This window comes from Taeniopygia guttata, chromosome 1A, assembly GCF_048771995.1.
Source record: "Taeniopygia guttata chromosome 1A, bTaeGut7.mat, whole genome shotgun sequence".
Lineage (NCBI taxonomy): Eukaryota > Metazoa > Chordata > Aves > Passeriformes > Estrildidae > Taeniopygia > Taeniopygia guttata.
This window is the reverse complement of record NC_133025.1, coordinates 14,287,274-14,307,653: the sequence shown is the minus strand read 5'-3', so window position 1 is coordinate 14,307,653 and position 20,380 is coordinate 14,287,274. Positions and strand designations below refer to the sequence as shown.

General features: G+C 40.2%; 1 protein-coding gene across 4 annotated transcripts in view; it reads left to right on the top strand.

Moving 5' to 3' along the window:
• Positions 1 to 13,556, top strand: part of LRRK2 (leucine rich repeat kinase 2) — a 63,874-nt gene extending 50,318 nt beyond the window's left edge. For all 4 annotated transcript variants that reach the window (XM_030292054.4, XM_072919831.1, XM_072919832.1 and 1 more), the window contains 10 exons: positions 106 to 276; positions 1,624 to 1,724; positions 2,190 to 2,384; positions 3,396 to 3,589; positions 3,879 to 3,951; positions 4,755 to 4,939; positions 5,696 to 5,848; positions 6,561 to 6,769; positions 9,874 to 9,948; positions 11,833 to 13,556. In XM_030292054.4, the coding sequence (XP_030147914.4) occupies positions 106 to 276; positions 1,624 to 1,724; positions 2,190 to 2,384; positions 3,396 to 3,589; positions 3,879 to 3,951; positions 4,755 to 4,939; positions 5,696 to 5,848; positions 6,561 to 6,769; positions 9,874 to 9,948; positions 11,833 to 11,954 (1,478 nt within the window). In that variant the 3' untranslated portion in view covers positions 11,955 to 13,556. The remainder of the gene's footprint in view (positions 1 to 105; positions 277 to 1,623; positions 1,725 to 2,189; positions 2,385 to 3,395; positions 3,590 to 3,878; positions 3,952 to 4,754; positions 4,940 to 5,695; positions 5,849 to 6,560; positions 6,770 to 9,873; positions 9,949 to 11,832) is intronic.
• Positions 13,557 to 20,380: the final 6,824 nt, after the last annotated feature.

Genomic DNA, 20,380 nt, shown 5'->3' with positions numbered 1-20,380 from the left:
TGCACTTCCTGTGTAATTTTTATCAATAATTGTTTACTTTTTGAAGTACAAAGATGGCTTCATCTTGATATGAAGCATACTTATTAATGAATTATTTATTTGCAGGATTTCGAGCACCAGAGGTTGCCAAAGGAAATGTTATTTACAATCAGCAAGCTGATGTTTATTCATTTGGCCTGCTGCTTTATGACATTTTAACAGGAGGAGGTAGAATAATGGAAGGCTTGAAGTTTCCAAATGAATTTGATGAATTAGCAATACAAGGAAAATTACCAGGTATGCCTTGTTTCTAAAAGTTTTAGCTTTTGTCCTGCTTCCTCCACAAATAGTGTATCTTATGAGTTATGTTGTAACTAACAGTGATCATAGAAGGAGACTTAGAAAAATATAACATTCTTCATATTCCTTCTGCTTACAATACATAACTATTGGCTGCTGGAAGGAAGATTAAACAGGCTATCAGGCTGGACATGATGTATCATTTGGACAGTACAACTCAGGACAACATAACTTGGGCAACTTCTGCCAGTGTTGAGAGCTGTTGAATTTTTATAGCACTACAAGCTGACTGTCTGGTGTTCTTATTTATTGCCCAGCAATAGTGGGTATACTCACGAAACATTCTTTAAGGAATATTTTGCTCCATTTAGGAAAGAACTGGCACTCACTCTGGCATAGCTTCTCCATTATGAGAGACAGAGTGTTCTCCTTAAGGAGAACAGTCCAATTCTAAACTCAGACAGTTTCCACCCCCTTCCTGAAGAGGATATCCCAGGAACTGATGACTAAGTATCTCTTAAATGCAGCTGTATTGACTGTATTATAAGCCCTGTGGAATACTTGAAGTATTTGTTTCTGGAGATAGTACAGTTCCTTCCACCTATGCTCATCATTTTTGTATTTCCACCAAAGGAGGGGCTGGCTGGTCTCACAAGCAAACAGTGCCTGTCTTTTGCTGCACTGAATATGTTCATTTGCAGGTATTCATCACTAATGTTACCTCTGTCTGAGGTAGGACTGGAATATTTGCTGTGGATTATGATGAACTAAAAGGAAAAGCAATACAGGCACCATCATGAATGATTTGTTCTCAGAGAGTTCAGCAGCTATAGTCATAAGATATATATTCCAAGCACTAAGAGAGAATTTAAATTTCCATATCTTGTAAATGCTATATGGAGTTTTTTATCTATTTCCTGTATCTTTTTTGGAAGTTCATCTGTATTTGGTATACTCAGAAGAATAAATGTGGAAAACAGTGTTTGCAGGAATTTGAAAGACTGTTGACTGAAGTGACAGAGCCTTGAATGGTCAGCATTAATGGAAACACAACCCACGTATATCTGCGATTCAGTCCCAGGCACAGGGACATCAAAGAAAAAGATAAAGCAAAATCCATTTCCTTTAACTGCTATTAATTAAAAGGACTCTAGTTGTAGCATTTCATGCTCTAGCATATGATGGCAGATGAGCAATTCCAAGCTGTTTATGCTGACATTTTACCTAAGAAAGTGATATTTCTTAGAGCAGCTCAGTAAGAAGTTAGATGAATTCTAAAAATAAGAAGGTTAGTTAGAGTTATGGTAAATGCTGGTTAATAAGTTCTGTAATTTTACATTCTAGATCCTGTCAAAGAATATGGGTGTTCCCCCTGGCCTGAAGTTGAAAATTTAATTAAAAAGTGTTTGAAGGAAAATCCTCAGGAACGACCAACATCTTGCCAGGTATTATTACTTAGTTTATTTGCTTTTTTATGATAGATGGCAATACAAAGTTGTGGTTTCTGAAAAGGAATCGGGCATTAAGTTAATGAGAAGCACAGGTTTCCTTCTGTTGTTTTTTCTGGAGCTGAAACTGCCATGAAATATTAGCTGCTCTTGCCTTCCAGAAAAAAACTGTTCCATTGAAATCTACCAACCACGTGTTCTAGCTTGCTGTTTTCCCCTGTATTGCTGTGTAGCAACTGTAGTGAAACACAATTCAGATTACTTCCTGGTCTTCATTAGAGCTATGCAAAAAGACTTTGTTAAATAGTATCAGTGCAGGTACAGACTCTTCTGTGGCAGTACAAAGACCAGGCTGCTGAGACACTGTGTCCATATCTAAAAAATGCTGTTATCTGTTGCTTGTTATTTATTGCTGTACAAGCCATTGTTGTCAGCATGGGCATGCTGTGGCTTTCTTTATAGGTTTATGAGATCCTGAATTCTGCAGAGCTTATCTGTTTGATGAGGTATGTCTCCATACCCAGCACATCTACAGCAGAATGCATGGTGGCTGCCAATCAAAGCTGCAAGAAGGCAGGAGTCTGGATAGGCAATGGGAATACAGAAAAGGCACAACTTTCATTTGTTAACCTAAACACAGATGGACATACTTGTGAGGTATGTGGGAAAGTTGACATTTATTCTATTTTTTCTGGCAGACAGATGTATTTCAGAAAAAATAATTGCATTTTTACAGCAGGATATTACTTCTGGAAAGCTAAGCTTTGAGAGAACAAAGATTGCTCATAAGTGAGTCATCACTGTATCCATAAATGAAGTAGAAAAGCAGTTGCTTTTTACTCTCTTCCTGCTATCCAGCCTGAACTTTCTCATAATACTGTCTATCTATACTGGATTACTTTCTTCTACTGAGATGGAAACGATTTCTAGCATGGAGACTACAGAAAGGAGTTAATAGTTAGGCCGACCTTCATATCTCTACTTCCTTTTAACAATCCAGATTGTCTCTTAGCAACTTCTCACTTCCCACAAATGCCATCTCCTTGTGCCACTTTGGTGATGCCCTCTACCTCTTTTCATTTGATTTTGATACATCTCAGTCCTATCCCATCAGCAAAGGGGAAAGGTTTTACCAGGACTGATGTACTGTGCTGAACATGTGTGCCAGAACTGAGCATGATTAATCATCAAAGTCGTTTCAGTTCTATTTCCATCTGCCATCTGTTGACCATGATACATCTGAATTGGTAGCTTTGGTATAAATTATATGGGTTGTTTTTCTAAAAATAAAATGAGAAGAAGAAATATTAGGCCAGTGTTTTCATTGTTAGCAATTAGTATTACAGGAGTTCTATTTTTTCAATTCTCTGATGGCTTCAAGATCTTGATTGGATAAAAAGAGTATCTTTTTTTTGTCAGCATTCAGCTGAGAGATTTTCCTATGTACTGTTTGAGAGGTCCTTCCAAGCACTGTGAAGATAGTGGCCCCTATTCTGCTAATAGAGAATTAGATTTCTTAAAGGGGAAGTTAGGGCAAGGGTCTGTCCAGAGTCCTGTTTTCTATAGCACAAGTCTATTGTGCTATATTTTTATCATCAGTAATTTACTAGTATTTACTGTTACTGAAATAATGACCAAGTTGTTTTTCTTCTTCTTTTTTTGACTCAGGATATTGCAGACAGTAAAATTATAAGTTTGGCCTTAGTGACTCTTCCTACTGAGAAGGAAAACTGGATTGTAGCAGGAACCCAGTCTGGTTCTCTGTGGGCATTTAATACAGAAGATGAAACTAGAAGGCATCGTCTGCAGAAAATGTCAGATTCTATCACTTGTTTATACTGTAATTCTCTTTCAAAGCAAAGGTATAAATGAATTTTCAATGTTTTGGGTTACATTTTGAAAATACTGCTATACTGAAGTGTTCAGAAAATGACATCTGTACATACTGCACTTTTGTTCTGACAGCTGCTTGTTTTGCCTATGTTTGCACTTAATTTTGCACCCAATGCAGCTGGGGATTACATTCATTATCACAGGGATTGTGTTTGCTTTTAGTGTTTAAGAGAATACTTGAAATACTAAAGACTCTCATTTTTATTTTTCTTGCCTGATTAACACACTTATAGAATTAATTATTTTACTTTTTTTCAGCAAACAGAAGAATTTCTTCTTGGTAGGCACAGCTGATGGCAGACTGGCAGTTTTTGAAGACAGAGCAGTAAAGGTAGACTTGTTCTTTGCTGTCTGTTCTACAGAGTGGTATCAGTAATATCTAAAGCAGCTACCAGGAGTAGCTTTATTTCATGCCACTTATTTTTAATTGCTTCTCTAAAACTAAAATTAATTTTCTGTTGCAGTCTGAGGGAAACTGCACACTTTACAATAACTGCTATAAACAAAGGAGTTAAGAGGTGGAAAATTCCTTTGAAAGGCCTGGCAAACTGTCTAGAGACTGACATTATTGATTGTTGTTAAGAATATTCTAACAGTTTTGACCTCCTTTATTTATTGCTGTAATAGCTCCTTTTTCCTCTCATTTAATAAATTTTTGTATAACAGCTATGTTCAAAAATAAAATATTGTTTAAGTTTTCTGTAGATCAGAGTTCTGCACACAGAACAGATGAAGAAATGCTGGGAGCTGTTTCTCTGATCTGGCACCTGAAGGTTTAGTTCCTGACCATATGCATTTAGAGCAGTTATAGAGTTGCAGTGCATTTCAGAATTAGAATCTGGTCCAGTGTAGGACATCTTCAAAGACATAGGTGTGTCTTTCCAGCCAGTCCTTGACTTGTGCCAGGGGGTCAGTCCCTGCTCTGGCCTGTTTCTGCGCACAGGCTGTCTCCTATGGGACATCTATAATGGGAATATGGTGCTTTTCACTCAGTAACATTCTGGAAATGTTCTGAACCATCAGAAAATCTGAGTGTGTAAATTTAATTCAGCAGAATTTGTGACCTTGTTTTAACAGGATTCTGAGTATCTGCATCCTGCTTGTATCTAATACAGAGTATATGTTTTCTTGCAGTGTAAGGGTGCTACACCTTTGAAGATACTGACTATAGGAAATGTTAGCACACCCCTGATGTGCTTAAACGAATCCTCATGCTTATCTGAAAAAAATGTAATCTGGGGAGGCTGTGGAACAAAAATCATTGCCTTAACCAGTGACTTCTCCGTTCAAAAGCTCATTGAAACAAAGACAAGTCAACTGTAAGTTTTTGATTTTTATAAGTGATGTTATTTGGCTCATTTGTTTTCATCAAAGATTTCTGGCCATACTTTGATACATTCTTTGAGTTTGCTTGTTTCTGTTTTTTTCTTTCCATAATGCAGATGGAGTATCAATGAATAATGTTGAAAGTATTTGTTGCTATTTTTAAACAAGGAAATACATTTTTATTCCATAAAGGATTGATTCAGTCAATATCTATGCGACTGATCATTTTTCTTCTCCAGTTGGCCTAGTCCAGGCCCTGTTTACTTAGAATTACACATACATATTTATCATAGTATATGTCCTTCTGTGTTTGTCAGTCTGGTATGTGTGCATATCTTTGCCCTATATATATTCAATCACATCTGATTGCTGACTTCTCACTATTTAGAAATTATTGACTGGGGGTTTGGGAGTGTTTGATGTAATTCTCACATGGACAAATACTCTCGGAAGTTAAGGGGAGCTTTTCCTGAGCAGGGAAAACAGTGTTTGATGAGAAAGATTTATTAATAGACTTTGAGCATTAATGTGCCTCCAAGGATGTCATCAGCCTAACTCTATTACTGTGAGAATTTATTTTGAACCGTAGGAAGATTAAAGCAAAGTCTTTCAGTTGTATTTTAGCCTAGTTTGATTTTCAGGCTGAATGATTCTGCAAGAGTCAGAGAGAAACTAATCCCACTCGTAGTAGTCTAGTTTTTCTACTAGGTTTTTTCTATGTATCTAACTGGAGTTCTTCTCTTGTCTAGGTTCTGTCATAATGCTTACAGTGATGCAAACATTATTTCAATAGCAATAGACAAATCCATCTACTTGGCAAAGAAAAACAGCCATTTTGTGGAAATCTGGGACAAGAAGACAGAAAAGCTTTCTGAATTAATTGACTGTGCACATTTTCTTAAGTAAGTGTTTAATTTCAGATTGTTGGCCTGGTGAATAAGAAGGGGAATATCAGATTGCCTTCTCTAGCATGGTACTCTAACCTGCCAGAAGTAGGGCATTTGTCCAGTTTGTAGGGCAAGTGTGGATTTCCTCTCCTGTTTTTTAGCCCAGAACTTTGGAATATCCCATGCGGAATCCCACTTTTTCAAAGATTCTTACTGTATTTCCCAATTTCTCTATGATGTCAAGAAGACTCATTTAGCTCAAGAAAGAATAAAGCCTTTTGCTGTCCTACAGGTCCTAAGGCTAATACAGTTCTTGCATCCTCTGAAGAAGAATGTCTTTTCAGTGCACAAATTCAGTAGGAAATCAGATTTTTATTAACTGTGACAACTTTTTCATTTAATTTAAATTGTTCCTCTGCCTTAGCATGCCACATCCATTTATTTTTTCTGGTGAGGTTAGGAGCAGGTGTAGGTGTGCTCTTTCCTGCTTTGCTGTGACATATACCTCCTGCAGACTGGGGGAGAACTGAGTTCTCCTGCCTTCTATTTAAAGGTCTTCTGAAGCAGACCAGATAGCTCTTAGGAGTCCAATAGTTTTCATCCCAGTTTGTTTGCATGAGAATTTTGTGTTTGGGTTGCTTAAAAGTCTGTTATTCAGAGTGGCATTTTAGTAGCTCCAGAATAGGGTGCCACCAAATTCCAATGCAAATTCTTTCCATACTTACAGGAACAAAGTGGAAAAATTAAATAAGGAATCAAAACATAAATTGGCTTATTCTGGAAGAGTAAAGACCATTTGTCTGCAGAAAAATACTGCACTGTGGATAGGGACAGGAGGAGGACATATCTTGCTGCTTGATTTGTCAACGCGTCGTCCTGTACGAGTTATAGACAAGTTCTGTGATTCTGTTCGAGTCATGATAACAGCTCAGCTGGGTAAGTAAAACATTTGAGTGATGAGTGCTTTGAAATCACTGCTAAGTTTAGGTTTTCTCTGTACAGCTTGTTATGGTGTTCCAGGAACAGATTAGCATTATCCAGGATTTGTTCATTCATTCTTAGTTCACGCCTGTCATCTTTCACCAGTGTCAGACTCTAGGGTGTAAACTGAACACCAGTAGGTTGAATTCCTGTGGCCACATAAATCAGCAGCTTTTCTTGGCTTGTCACTGGTCTGCACATGAACTCCCCACCTTACCTGCATCCCTGTGCTGTGCTTCAGCAGAGCTCTCACTGTCCTCTGTCACATGTCACTCTGTCTTCTCTTATGTGTGTCTTTCTCCATCCCAAGTGTTACACGTCTGCCTTTTCTCTCTGTGGACCATGCTGTATTTTAATAATTTTTCTTTTACTGCATATTGACTAGTTTTCTTCTCCCATCCTCATTCAGAAATGGTTCTTTTAGATTTGGGTCACAGGCAGACCACAGCAGAGCTGGTAAAGTGCTACACACCTGGATGTGGGGTGTGAACTTGTACAGATGTACTGCTGCTGTCGTCAGGAACAGTTGTTTTGAGCTGCTGTAGGCAGACGGGAGTTGTGAGGTTTCAGTGGTGACCACGAATAGCCACAGGAATGCAGCTAAGGAAGGGACACTCCTTGGCTTCTGAAACTTCCTTCACCTGTGCACTGTCCTGCACTTCTCCCAAAAGTAATAAAGGCCATATAAACTCAGATTTGTGGTACTGCTGTGGTGAGTACAGTCAAAATACACATTAATTCAAAAAGTACCTTGTGGCACGATATGCAGATTCCTATCACTTTCTACTGTGTTTTGGAAAAAACTCTGGAATTTCCCTGTCAGTGTTATTTAAAGTGTGTTTGCTGTCCAAAAAAAACAAACAACCAGATGCTGAAGCTGCTGTGAATTCAGCAGCACACTGTAATTCTGCTAGCAAATATCACAGTTGTAGGCTGTGGATGTTTTCTCCTTACCATCAGGAACTTATTTTGTGGGCTGTTTCTTCCTGACACCAGAAGAATCTGTAGACTACAGTCAGGTCATAGTGCTGGCAACATTGTGTGAGTCAGACATACCTCTGACTTTCCTTTTTACCTGAAACAGCAAGTGTTACAGTCTGTTCAGAGCCCAGCTGTTAATGGTGCCAGCTATAGCACAGCATTATCATTCCAGCCAGTCATGATAGCTGCAATGTTAGTACATAAAGGGACATTTTATTTTCAGCATTTTGTAAAGAATAGTTGCTATGAAAGCATAATAATTCTTGCCTTGCTGCTGTCATTGATTGGGAAAATACATTGTATAGAATAGTGTGATTTAAAAAGCCTTGAGGCTCAGTCACATCAACATTTTTAATCAAAATTTTATTTATAGAAAAATCAGTATTCAGGGGTTTAGCTGCATTGGCACAAATCTCAAGAACAGAAAATAAGATTGATATATGCAGTTTGATGTGTAGTTTTTTCTTTTGTTCATCTTTTTGCAGCAATTATTTATAAGGGATAGGTTTTTTTCCCTAAATTCAAGGACTTAGTTTCTACTGGAATCTCTGAAAATGGCAGAGGCTGTTGAGCAGTTTTTCAACAATACCACTTTGCTTATATGAAATAAAATAAGATAGAGGGAAATATTTTTTATAATATTTGTGTGGAATAGTTTCATTTAAGGTTAAAACATATGATGTCAAGCAGAGGTAAATACTTAAGGAAAAAGATATTGCCAAACTTAGAGACATTAATTTTATCTGTACTTCATATATGAATATGGAAATACAACTTGGTCCGACTCTGTCACCTAACATATTGATCTTCAATAGGCATGAGACTTACCATAGAGAATAATGTAGATGTAAATCTGTAGTTTATTTTGCAAGTGCAAATTTAGATTTCTATATAGTAAGACAGGATCTAGGTCTAAATAAGAAATATTATACTTAAGTTCCAATCACTTTTTTAAGGAATATGGATAAGACTGGCTATATATAAAAGTTAAATTTATGAAAAATCTGAGCATGGAGGATGTGTATGGTTCTCACCATACCTCATCTACTATAACTACTATTCTCAGAGAATATAGTGCTGACCTCCTTGGGGCAAGAAGAATCTCTCTACCTTGCAGAGGTCCTAGGGCTTGTTAAAAAACTTCCCAACCACAGCTTTCACAGTTAGGCCATACTCCACTCTATTTATGCCCCAGAAACTGCTCCCCTCCTCATCTTTGCTCTGGGAGCATCAGGCTCTGTGCTTGAAGCTGTGTGAGCCATGGTGCTGCAGTGGGGTGTCTGCACAGTGGGGGCTGCTCCTTCCCTGGCCTGGTCCTCACCAGGGCCTGGGGCTGGGCCCTGTATTCTGCTAGCCGAAAGCCAAGGGCTCTCCACCCTCATTGTGCTGCCAGTAGGAACAGGGAGCTGCTGTGGCAGGAGAATACATGACAGCTTCTGTCTTTGCAAGACATTTATAGACATGTCTTGTTGGAAATAAGTAGGAAGTTGACAATGAAACACTGGCACATTCTGTTTATCCTTTTGTGATCCAGCCACTTCTGTCTTCCACGTTTTTTTTGTTTTATTCACTAGGCACCTTATTATGATCTATCCCCTATTTCTACTTCCCACCCATATGCCATCATAAGTTTAAAACTTGTAGTTCATAGTGTTTACTCAGTTTTTTGTCATATTTGGTTAGTTTGGTTTTTTTCACAACTGAACTGGCACGTTTTGCTATGCACTGGGACTTCACTTACAGCCTGTCCTTTTGCTGTGACATCTGCTTCCTGTGACTCTACCACCTCTGCCTGTGCAGTATAATAGAGTGCTTTGTTCTTGGGCTTGTTCAGCAGGCTGGTCAGCTGATCCTGTGCTTATGCCTTGGAACCCTGATAAACCCTGACATTAAATGGAGATGGGAACTATATTGTCTTTGTGTCTGGGATTTTCATGGCTAATGATTTTGAATAAATGGTCTAGTTGATTGAACTCTACTTTCTGTCGCTTATGCCTTGATGCCATCTACTCTTTCTGTCCTTAAATTACAAAATTCACATTGAAATTAAAATTTGACATTTCATTTCTTTGAAAAAGGGAGTCTCAAGAATGTGGTCCTTGTTTTGGGATATTGCTATAAGAGTGACACCGAAGACAGCAAATATCACAAAGGTATCTGAATTATGTTTTACTAACTTATATGATTAGTGGAGGAGACACTATTGTGCTTGATTACTCGCTGAGAGTGAAAAGTTGATCATCATTTGACAAAATTTTATTGAAACACTACTATTAAATAGTTTTTGTTTTCTTTTGCATATCTGGACTCATACAAACTGAAAGTAACTTCCAAAAGTGGATCTGAGGAAGCCACTGTTTGAAGGATACAATACAAATTGTTGCAAACCTGTATTTGGAGAGTAAATGTCATTGCCTAATTGGAGAATGTATCAAATGGATTTCCAGAGGTGTCTGTGCTAGATCAGGAATCCCCAGTGTTTTCATGAGTGACATGAATGAAAGAATAGTAAATGTACTTTTTCGTTTTGCAGGCAGCTCACAGCTAGATTAAGCTCACTGGAGGGCAGGATTAGAACTCAAAAGTGACCCTGACAAAGAGAACTAATGGTCTGGAAGGAAATAGGATACAGTTCTGTAAGGACAAATGCAAGACCTTTTATTTAATTATGAATGATCTGCTGTACCAGCATGAAGAAATTATCAGCTTAAACAGCAGGGCTGCAAAAAATGGGTCAGAATTGATCAGAGGCTGGTCATGAATCAGCCATGTCACGTGGGTGCAGATGAGGCAAACACCACTCTCACACCATGAAAGTGGTGTCTGTAAGACGTGAGCTAATTCTTAGACTCTGCTAGGTGCTAATATGGCCTCTGCTGGTGGAGCCTAACCATTTATTGCTGAATGATCTGGACTATTAGGAATAGTCCAGAGGAGACAAATGCAACCTGTGATGAAAAGTTGCAGGGACTTAAATTGGTTAATATAAATAAAGCTTAGAAAGGACATGATAATAGGCTTCAACTATGTAAATGAAGAGCAAGAGAATAAAGACTTATACATATTCCCTGTGGGTAGGATAAGCACTAACAAGTTCCTATTACAGCAAGGGAGATTTCAATCAGATATCAGTAAAAGCTTCCTGACAATTAGCATAGCAAAGTACTGGAAGATAGAAAATCTGCATCTTTAGATTTTTCTAAGAACAGTTAAAGTTGATGCTCTGATCAATGCCCATCTTTATCTCCTCTCAGTTTCAGTGACTCTTAAAAATATGGCAATGGTAGTATAAAGCTAAGGAGGGCAAATGTAGATGAGCTGACTGAGTCAAACTTTAGAGCATTTAGTTTACATTGTGGTATTCCCCAATTCCTGTAACCATAAGAACATGTACTGTCTTGTTAGCATTTTTATTTTATTTAAGAGTGACATTGATTACAGAAAAGAATCAGAGACTCCAGAATCCTTGGGGCCTTAGTTTTTAAGCCTCATCTCATGTAAGTGTTCTCAACTGTCCCTATTCCAATAAAAACAGTGTGAATTCTTCATGAATAAAGAGTTGTTTGCATGAATGGAGACTGAAGAAGTGACCTTTTCTCAGTATATTCACTAGCTTATGAAATCAGTTTTTATTGTACAGTGAATGGGGTTTGAGTCTCATAGGCATTTAGGGTATATCTGCTTGGAAAGATAAAGATGAAGTTTAGCAGGCACCTCAGTGTCAGCATTAGCTGTAGCTCAGGTCAGTTCCTTAAGGCCCACAGGCACCAGAAATGTTTTTTCAAATACTTTTAAATAGGATACTCTAAATGTAGGAATTAAAATGCAAATCATTGTGTAAGTACAAACAGCTTGTAACCCATAACTGCATCACCTCACACACAAAGTGTCATGGAACTTATCTTCTGGGTCCAAAAGATCATGCTTCATTGGGTAAATTTATGAGTAATTGAGAACAAGCAGATAAGCAAAATAATTTCTACTTATGCAATAACTCATCTCTGTTGCAGTTTTCAAATTTTCTTTTTTTTCTCCAGAGTTACAATCCTGTGTGTCAGTGTGGGACATTAACCTACCCCATGAAGTGCAAAACCTGAAAAAACACATAGAAATGAGACAGGAATTAGCAGAAAAAATGAAGACCTTTTCTTTGGACTGAAAAGTCACCCTGCAAGTGCCATTTTTTTTTCTAGTGCAACTAGAAAAAAAAAACATACTGTGCAATATTTACAACTTCTTCTTCCTGTTGTTTTTAACCTAAAGCCTGAAGGAAATTCCCATTCTTAGGATGCCAAGAAGAAAGAAGTTATTTGCAATATTTGAAAGGACGGAAAACTGATGGGAATTTCTGATTCTAAAATTGTATCGTGGATCTGTTGTTTACCTGTGAAGTTCTGCTCTCCACAACTATGGCTCAACTTCAGTATGACATCGTTCATCCAGTTTTTGATCCCAGTTAAATTGGGAATAAGCCAGGAGACTATAAATGGCTCTAATTTACTTCATTATCTCTATGAGTTGACATTCAAATAAGAAGCAAAATGTAAGCCTCTGTGTGTTTACTGCAGTTTTTATGTATGAGTTTACTCCTATGATTCATGGTTTAGTAAAGTCAGAGCTCGTGACCCTATGAAAAAACATCATATTTTATCTAACAGCAGTGTTTAAAGGAATATGTAATTATTACATTACTCTTTGAAAACAACAGGCAGAATTGTCTGTGTTTCTTCCATGGATAATTAACTTTCTTTTTTCATTATGACCAGAAAAAGCCCCATCGTGCTACTATAATAAAATAGCTCCAAATGAAACGCACCGTGAGGCTGCCACACATCGGTGTCGCAGTCTGCCTGCTCCTAGGAGATGCAGTCGCACCATGGGAACGCTGCCAGTCACGTAACCCTTGTGCAGCTCTCCTGGAAGAGACAAGGGAAAGCACGGGGTGAATGCTCTGATCTAAATGCTGCTATGACTTGCTCTTAGTCCGACTTGCTTGTTTGCTTACCTCAGTCTAAAAAAGGGGAAGTTTTGCTTTGATTTTTCTAGCATGCAGAGTTTCCACTTACTCATTCTTGTTTGAATTTATGTTGTTTTGAGGGATAATCAGGGGAACTTTGAGGCTTGTAAGAACTGGCTGCCTCTTCCAAATTTGTTTCCACACATCATCATTCAAGAGTCACTTTTTGCTGCTTTCTGGCTGTAAGTTCAAGCTGCTGTTTACAGCCCACACTAACCTGCTCTAAGGAAGTGCCTTATTTCTGTCCACCTGAAGACAGACACCGTTTTCTTTTTTTTGATATCAGAAGAATCCACAGGATGCTCCCCAAATATCAGGGAGTGAGCATCCAGAGCCATTCCTGAGTCTAGAGAGCTGAACATGGTTGAACAACCAAAAAGTTCTCAGTTTTTTGTTTGGTTTGTTGTTTTTTTGGGATTTTTTTAGAAAATTACATACTGGGACAACATCATTTCTTGTGTCCAACTCTAGCATTGTTCTATTTTCTGCCAGTTGTGGAATGCATACTCAGGATGGTTTTCAGATATGCATCCCAGTTTCTATGAATTCTTGTAATCTGTGTACTGAGAAGAATTTGCTATTTATATGGGATTTTATAACTCAGAAAATATGTATTATGTTAGAATTAATACTGTTGGTTTTTTTTTTAAAGAAAAGAATATATGCATTGTGATTAAGTTTATTTGTAAGTGATTTTGAAATGTAAGCCTAAACATTTATATTAAAACTGTGCTTTGTTAATAATGTGTCTACTTTTTCATCATTGAATTTTTAAGGAGGGCTTTTCTGTGCAGCTTTTGTGGCATTTCATTCTTTCAAAAGTATGCAAAATCCTGTCTCTATAGGTATTATTGACACAGCTGCACACTGCTCTATTGCAGTGCATGTCTTGAGTCCTTTTTCCCTTCCCCTGTTTATCTTCTGCTTGGTGTTCCTGCAGCCTTTCCCAGAGATGGGAGGTGATCTATAAGGAGTATTGTCCTGTGGTCATTCCTCACCTCTCCAAGACTCTGTGTAACATTGAACCATAGACTGAATTGGGTCATGTATTCAGTATTACAGGGAGGGCAAAGAACAAAAGGAACATCAGCTGAAAGCGTCAGGAGCTCATCACAGCCCCGATTCAGCTGGTCATTGCTGATTTATCTGTGACTGGAGAGAAAAATGGTGGTACCCCATTGTGACTGTTTAGCAATACTGTACTCATTCATACAGGGCACAGTGATCCCACTGCATCTTCACCAAATACTAAAAATAGTACTGCAAGAAAATATTTAGAGAACATCTTGTGTTGGTGCTTTGTGTTAGAAGTGCTCAGGGACTGGTGTCCCCTCCCCAGGTGGCACCTGCCACCAAGGGCAGGAACAGCACCATTGAAACCTGCATTATAAGGAAGCCTGTTCCCAGAAACATCTCTACTGACAAACTGTAAGGAAAGAGGGAAAAAAAAAATCCATAACTTTGTGTTCACTCTGATTTCAGTGGAGCTGTTTGAAAACCAGTGGAAGCTGATCATATAAGAGGACAAGTTCTGTCAAATATAGTTTCTTGCATACTTCGGATAACATCCAACTTGTGAAAACAGATGACCCTTACTTCAGAAAAGAGCCTGTTTGCTCATGGGAAAAAAGCATGTGGTGTGATGTGGTCCCACCTGAGCTGGGACAGAATAACCCCATGTCCCTCAGCACCCTAAAGGGTTTAAACCTAAAGACAGGGACACTAAACATACACAGTGACCTGAATGCTTGATTGGATACTGTTGGCGTTTGTAAAAGTATCCTTCCCCTCCTGTGCTACTGACATTAATTAGAGTAATTCTTTTTTATTGGTTGCTTGCTCTGATAAATTACATATGCAGATTCACCTGGTCATTAATTTTAACCTCATTTTCTTTTACAAGCAGTTCCTGTCAACCGCACTGTAAACAAGCTGCACAGCCTGACTTAATGCACTTTTGGTATTATGTCCTGGCATTTCTCTGAACTCTCATACTGGCTCTAGTGTCCCATATTATTACCCTCTTACTTCTTCATGTACCACTTTGTGCAAAACTGGGACACATAAGGGAGGAGAGAGGATGAGGCGTCTCAGGTTTGGCTTAACCCCCAAATGTGGGCATTTGCAAGACAAATAATCCATTTTACAATGAACACTTCAGATACCAGAGACATGAGAAAACAGTAAGGGAAAACAATGAGTCTCAGGGAGTGAGGAAAAGACAGTAACAGTCATATTTTTCTATTAGTCTTTCAAGTAGAAAAGCATATGAACAATTTTTTCACTTACTTTTTGGCTTTTGTCAATAATTTAAAAAAATATCTGGAAAGAGCTCTCCTTACCTGCCTTAAGAGAACCAAATCTACTGATCAAAACTTGCGAGTATTCTGTTATTTCTGTCTCAGTTAGTTCTTCATCCATGTTATGAACTCATCCCAGGACTGTACTGACCTGCACATTCTTTTATATAAAGCCTTCTTTGTGGCCTTTGAACAGGTCTAACTCACTGGCTGCCATCATACTATTGGTAACTTTTCCAATTTTTTTTTTTTGTTAGGTAGGCATGTGCCTTTGCAACAATTAGTTTATAAACACAGAGTAGCATAATCACATGAAAATGGAGAATCATACTTATTGTATATCTGTATTTTAAAATTCATTATTTTAAGAGGAAGAAACCACAAGATATATTAGTTATTGTTGTATTAGCAAAGGGAAACCTCATTTACCAAAAATTTAGAAGTGAACCCAGGTGAAATTTCCAGCAGTTTCAGGAATGTTCTTGGCTGCACCTGTGAGATGTGTAGGCACTGTGAGGACAGCTGTGCCTTGAGCTTTAGGCACCTCAGCAAGATTCCTCAATACTTACACTGGTCCTTGTTCAATTAAGTAGCAGAATTGCAAGAATTACCAGATGGTGATACAACTTTTTCCACTGCAGTGACCTCAATGCAGACTTGTACCCACCTTTTTACACGGGTTGTTTGGACTGAGCAGTAAACTGGAATTATTTTTTTTAAGGTTATTAAAATTTATGACACACCAATAGATCTATTTTTAAAAACAGAAGTTTTTTAAACTATACCAATATGATTCTAGTAAAAACATGATGAAAGTCAAAAAACAAGCAAAGGTCTTTTCTTTTTTCTCTTTCTACTGTGTTGCTTTGCCTTCCTGCTGCCAGAGGTTTAAGTGCTTGCTGTCAGTCCCTACAAAGGCTGTCACTAATTAGTGAGGAGAGACTTAAAAATCAGTGTGGTATTTCTTGGCGTATGTGATTATTTACCTCACTTCCACCACAGCCCATTAATGTTACTGACCTGAAAAGGTAAAGCAGACAGACAAAGGGAAAGAAATTAAAATCTCCTGGGACCGTTTTAGTGTTTTGCCCTTTCTGAACCATTTTTTCCCGTGGGTCCTGACGGCAGAGCTGTGTCTGGGAGGGGGGCAGGCTCTGCTGAGGGGGCTGTGACACCGCTGCCACCCAGCCGAGAAGCACTGAAACCATTCTGCAGGAAAGCGGGAGCGGAGAGGAAGCAAGAGTGGAAAAAAAGAGAGATATAGAACTAACAAGCAGAAGCTGGCAGCGTCAGAGCCCAGCAGCCGGCAGCGCTGCGGGGGCCGGTGCCCGGCTCTGGTGCTACCGGCGCCGCCTCACGGATCCCCTCAGGGAGCGAGGTCAGGGCAGAAAACGCGGCCAAACGGTGCCCGGTGCTCAAGGATGCCTGGGCAGGAGCGAGCAGGCTGGAATCCCCTCCAGCGCCATGGGCTGCATCCCGCCGGGAGCTTCCAGCTCCTCCTGTGCCAACACCTCCCGTGCCAGAGCAGCCCGGCCTGCCCCGGCCCCGGCTCCGTCTCTGGGAGCCCCGGCCGCGCTGGCCCTGCAGCACCTCGCCTCTGCAGAGCTGCTTAACGGGGCTGCACAGGGACACAGCCCTTCACACAAGCTCCCGTTTTAAGGGAAGGACGAGCCACAGGAGGTCACAGTAGGAAGGGAGAGGCCCCGGGTGAACCCCACGCAGGGAGCGGGGAGCAGCGCCTCAGCTCGCAGGGTCACGCTGCTCCAGCACCGCCGCCTGCCCGGCTCGGGTCCCGGCAGAGCCCAGCGCCATCGCGCCGTGAGGAGACAGCGAGCTGGCCACGGACACCGGCCCATGTTGCAGCGACAGAAACACCTGGTTCTTTTCACTATAAATACACCGTAAGGTCGATGAGTCTCACTTCTGCCTTTTCTTGTCACGACACCTCTGCAGTCGCCTTGAAAACATCTGTTTTCTGTGGAGAAACATCCGCCCCCACCATCATCTGCCAGGCTCCTGAGCTCTGCCGGGATTTTGGCTTTAAATTTTGACTTTAAATCAGCTGAGCTAAGACTGAGGCCCAGAAGTGATGACTTCATACCAGTATCCTCAGAGATCACAATAAATAAATATTTTTTAAAAGCTGCAGAACTGCTCTCAAACCTATGAGCCCTTGGATGAGCAGCAGCAGAGGCTGCAGTTTGCACTGGGCGGGTTCAGTCGTGCTGCTGGAGGACTGAAAGCCAGTCCATTCCCCCTGAGGTGATGTTGGTCATGTAAAAGTATTTTCTCTCTCCACAAGCCTCCAGAGACTGCTACAGTGACCATTCCTTTGCATTAGTCAAGCACCATCAGCTTCAAGTGAAACTCAAAGTATGCTGTTAAACTGCCTATGCATAAGTAAAGGTTTAATGAACTTCCTATTATTCCAATGAAGTTCAAAATTTGCAAAGTGAATTTCTAAACTTCAAAGAAGGTATACCCACTAGAGCCCACACTACCTGCTGAAGCACAGCAACAGCAGCACCTGATGCATGCAGAGCCCAAGACTAGGGCCACCTTGCCCTGTGCAGTGGCCCTGCTCAGTTTAAATGCCACTGTTGTTCACAGTCACATTCAATAACCAACCACCAGCCAGGGAATTAAGCTTTGGTAAACAGTAATTTTCAAATGTTATCCATGAGTCAAAACTCAGCTCCCCCTGCTTTTTTTTTCTTTTCCAAAATAGTCCTATGCGCTGAGCACTCTACAACTAAACAATCTCATGGCAAAATACACTCTCACCTTGTAATTCCAGGAAAATTTTCAACGGGTAAAACCCAACAACCCCAAACCCTTTCAGTTCCATTTTTATGGCTATTACAGCTAAACCCAGCAAGAGACACAAACACCTGGGCTTTGCAGGGACTCAGAAGCAGCTGCTTCAGAGCAACTGGTCCTGCTGAAAGAGTCTGAAATCTCCTTTGCTGGCCAGCTTGGCCAGCAGCTGTTTGCCATGGCCTCTCGTTCCCAGACCACACCAGGGTCCTCCTGACCCCAAACTAGTCTGGCTTTCTGTTTCATTTTTCACAAATCAAATTACTGGTCCTGCAACTCTGAATATTTCTATGTATATACACAAAGAAAAACAAAAAACAAAGGCAACAAAAAACACAACAAAATAAACAAACAAACAAAAAAACCCACCAAAAACAAACAAAACCCAAACAAACAAACAAACAAAAAACCCAACCCAAACCAAGCTACAAAGAGATTTTGCTTGAATTTTGTTAAGTGGAAGCCCCAGAGACACATGTTTTCAGAGCATGCCTTCAGCTCTCACCCTGGAGAGGCTGCACTACCCAGCCTTGAAGGTTCATATTTTGATTAAGTAATGGATCAGCTCTCACAAAACATCTCTGGAAGGCAGGGGAAGGTGACATTGCCTTTCTCTTGGGCCAGCAGCAACCAGAAATGCTTTGGAAATTATTCTAAGTTAAAGCAGAAGGAAAAGATTAAGTATTTCACATGCTTTTAACTGAGTCAGTTCAATTGTATGCCAGTGCTCTAGCAAGGTGTACATGGGCAGATGGTGGACAGAGCTGCACCATCAAACCCTTGCCAGTGCACAAAAGGCAGTAGGCAAAGTCCCTTAAGGCTTCTTGAAGCATTCATTGCTAACATTAACTTCATATTGCAAGCATGGAATTTTCTCTAACCAGCAAATCCACTGCCAAGGCCAAATATCAGACAATTTGCATTCACTGAGCATTGGCAGAAAAAAAATGTCTTAACAAGAAGTATCTTTGCACCAATCTGAGTAAGGAAGGTGTAAATAAACCCCAGCTTCTGGGGTGCCTTTTAAAAACAGAGTTCTTAGCAAGTATCCCAAAACAAGCTGTTCTCCTTTCCCATCTTCCCAGAAGAAAGCTGCAGCACTTGGCTGCCTAAGAAGAAATAGGGAGCAAAGAGCTTTAGTATTGTCAGTGCCACCAGAGATGTGACAAGGTGACCACGTCCTCCTCCTTCAGTTTCACTGCATCATTACACAAGAAATCCTTAGCAACAGATCCTCTCAGAGAGAACTCAATAGCAAAAGGACAAGGCAACAGCTGCCTCCCTGACCTTGGCTTTGTCTGTTCAGTTAATTACAGCTGCATTTATAAATCAAATATAATCTGCCTCTGACCCTTCCTAAGCAACTATGCCCTCTACTTAGGGCTTGCTTTGTCGAATCAGTCCCTGAAAAGCTTTAAAAGATCCCACACAGGGGAGGAAGGAAAGTCGTTGCTCAGTTCCATGCAGGACTGATTCCATCAGCACAGTCCCTGTACTGCCATGGATCACCCCAAACAGCCACCCCAGGCAGAGCCAGAGGCTGCAGAGAAAGGTTGAGCCCCATACCTGCACTACAGGTTCCCACCACAGAGCTTTTGAGAGGGAAAGAGGTGAATTTTCTTTCAAATTACTTACGTATTTCTAGGATGAGAATTTCAGAGGAAAGCAGCTTGGGTTTGCTTTTTTTTAAAAATGCCTGCTACATCTCTTGACCTAATCCTTTTCCAGCTCCTGACAGACATTAATTTCCTCCCCACCTCTCTACTATCAAGAGTTCCAAAACATCTGCTAGAAAAGTCAGGGAGAAGAATGAAAAGATCCTGAAGTAGAGAAATTTCCATTCCTATACTCACATCACTGTGTTCTTGTGATGTGTTCTGCAATAAGCACCAATGCAAAAAAACAGAGGTAGTAAGAAAGAAGGCAGCCATAAAGTACAGTGGCATCCATGCCAGCCTGACCCCCACAGCCTCCCCATCACACTGCTCACCCACATCCCCTCGTACACAGCTCAAGAGCACAGCACACGCACCTAGAAGCACTATTATTACTATAAGTTACATTAATTTACCCCTTCTCTCAGCTCACAATCGATCTTCCCCCTGGTGTTCTCCCTCACAGCCACAGGTTTTAATCGCAGCCTGTCTCTGCCCTGCCAGTTTGCTTTGGCTGCCTTGTCCACAGAGCAGATACCTGCCCCAACAGCCTCCCTGCACACTGAAATCTCATCCCACCTTCTGCTGTGCCATAAAACAGCAACCCCTTACTGAGGGACTCCTGCAGTGCCAGGGATGGCTAGTTTTGCCTTTTCCTTTCTCTCATCAGAAATCTTTTGTGAAATTCATCCAGGAACACAGTAGTGAAGCATCATCACAACTCAGATTTTATAGCAACTTCTTGTCAATGCTATGTGGTGCTGGCTCGCAGGCGACATGGCCAAAGATGGTCTGC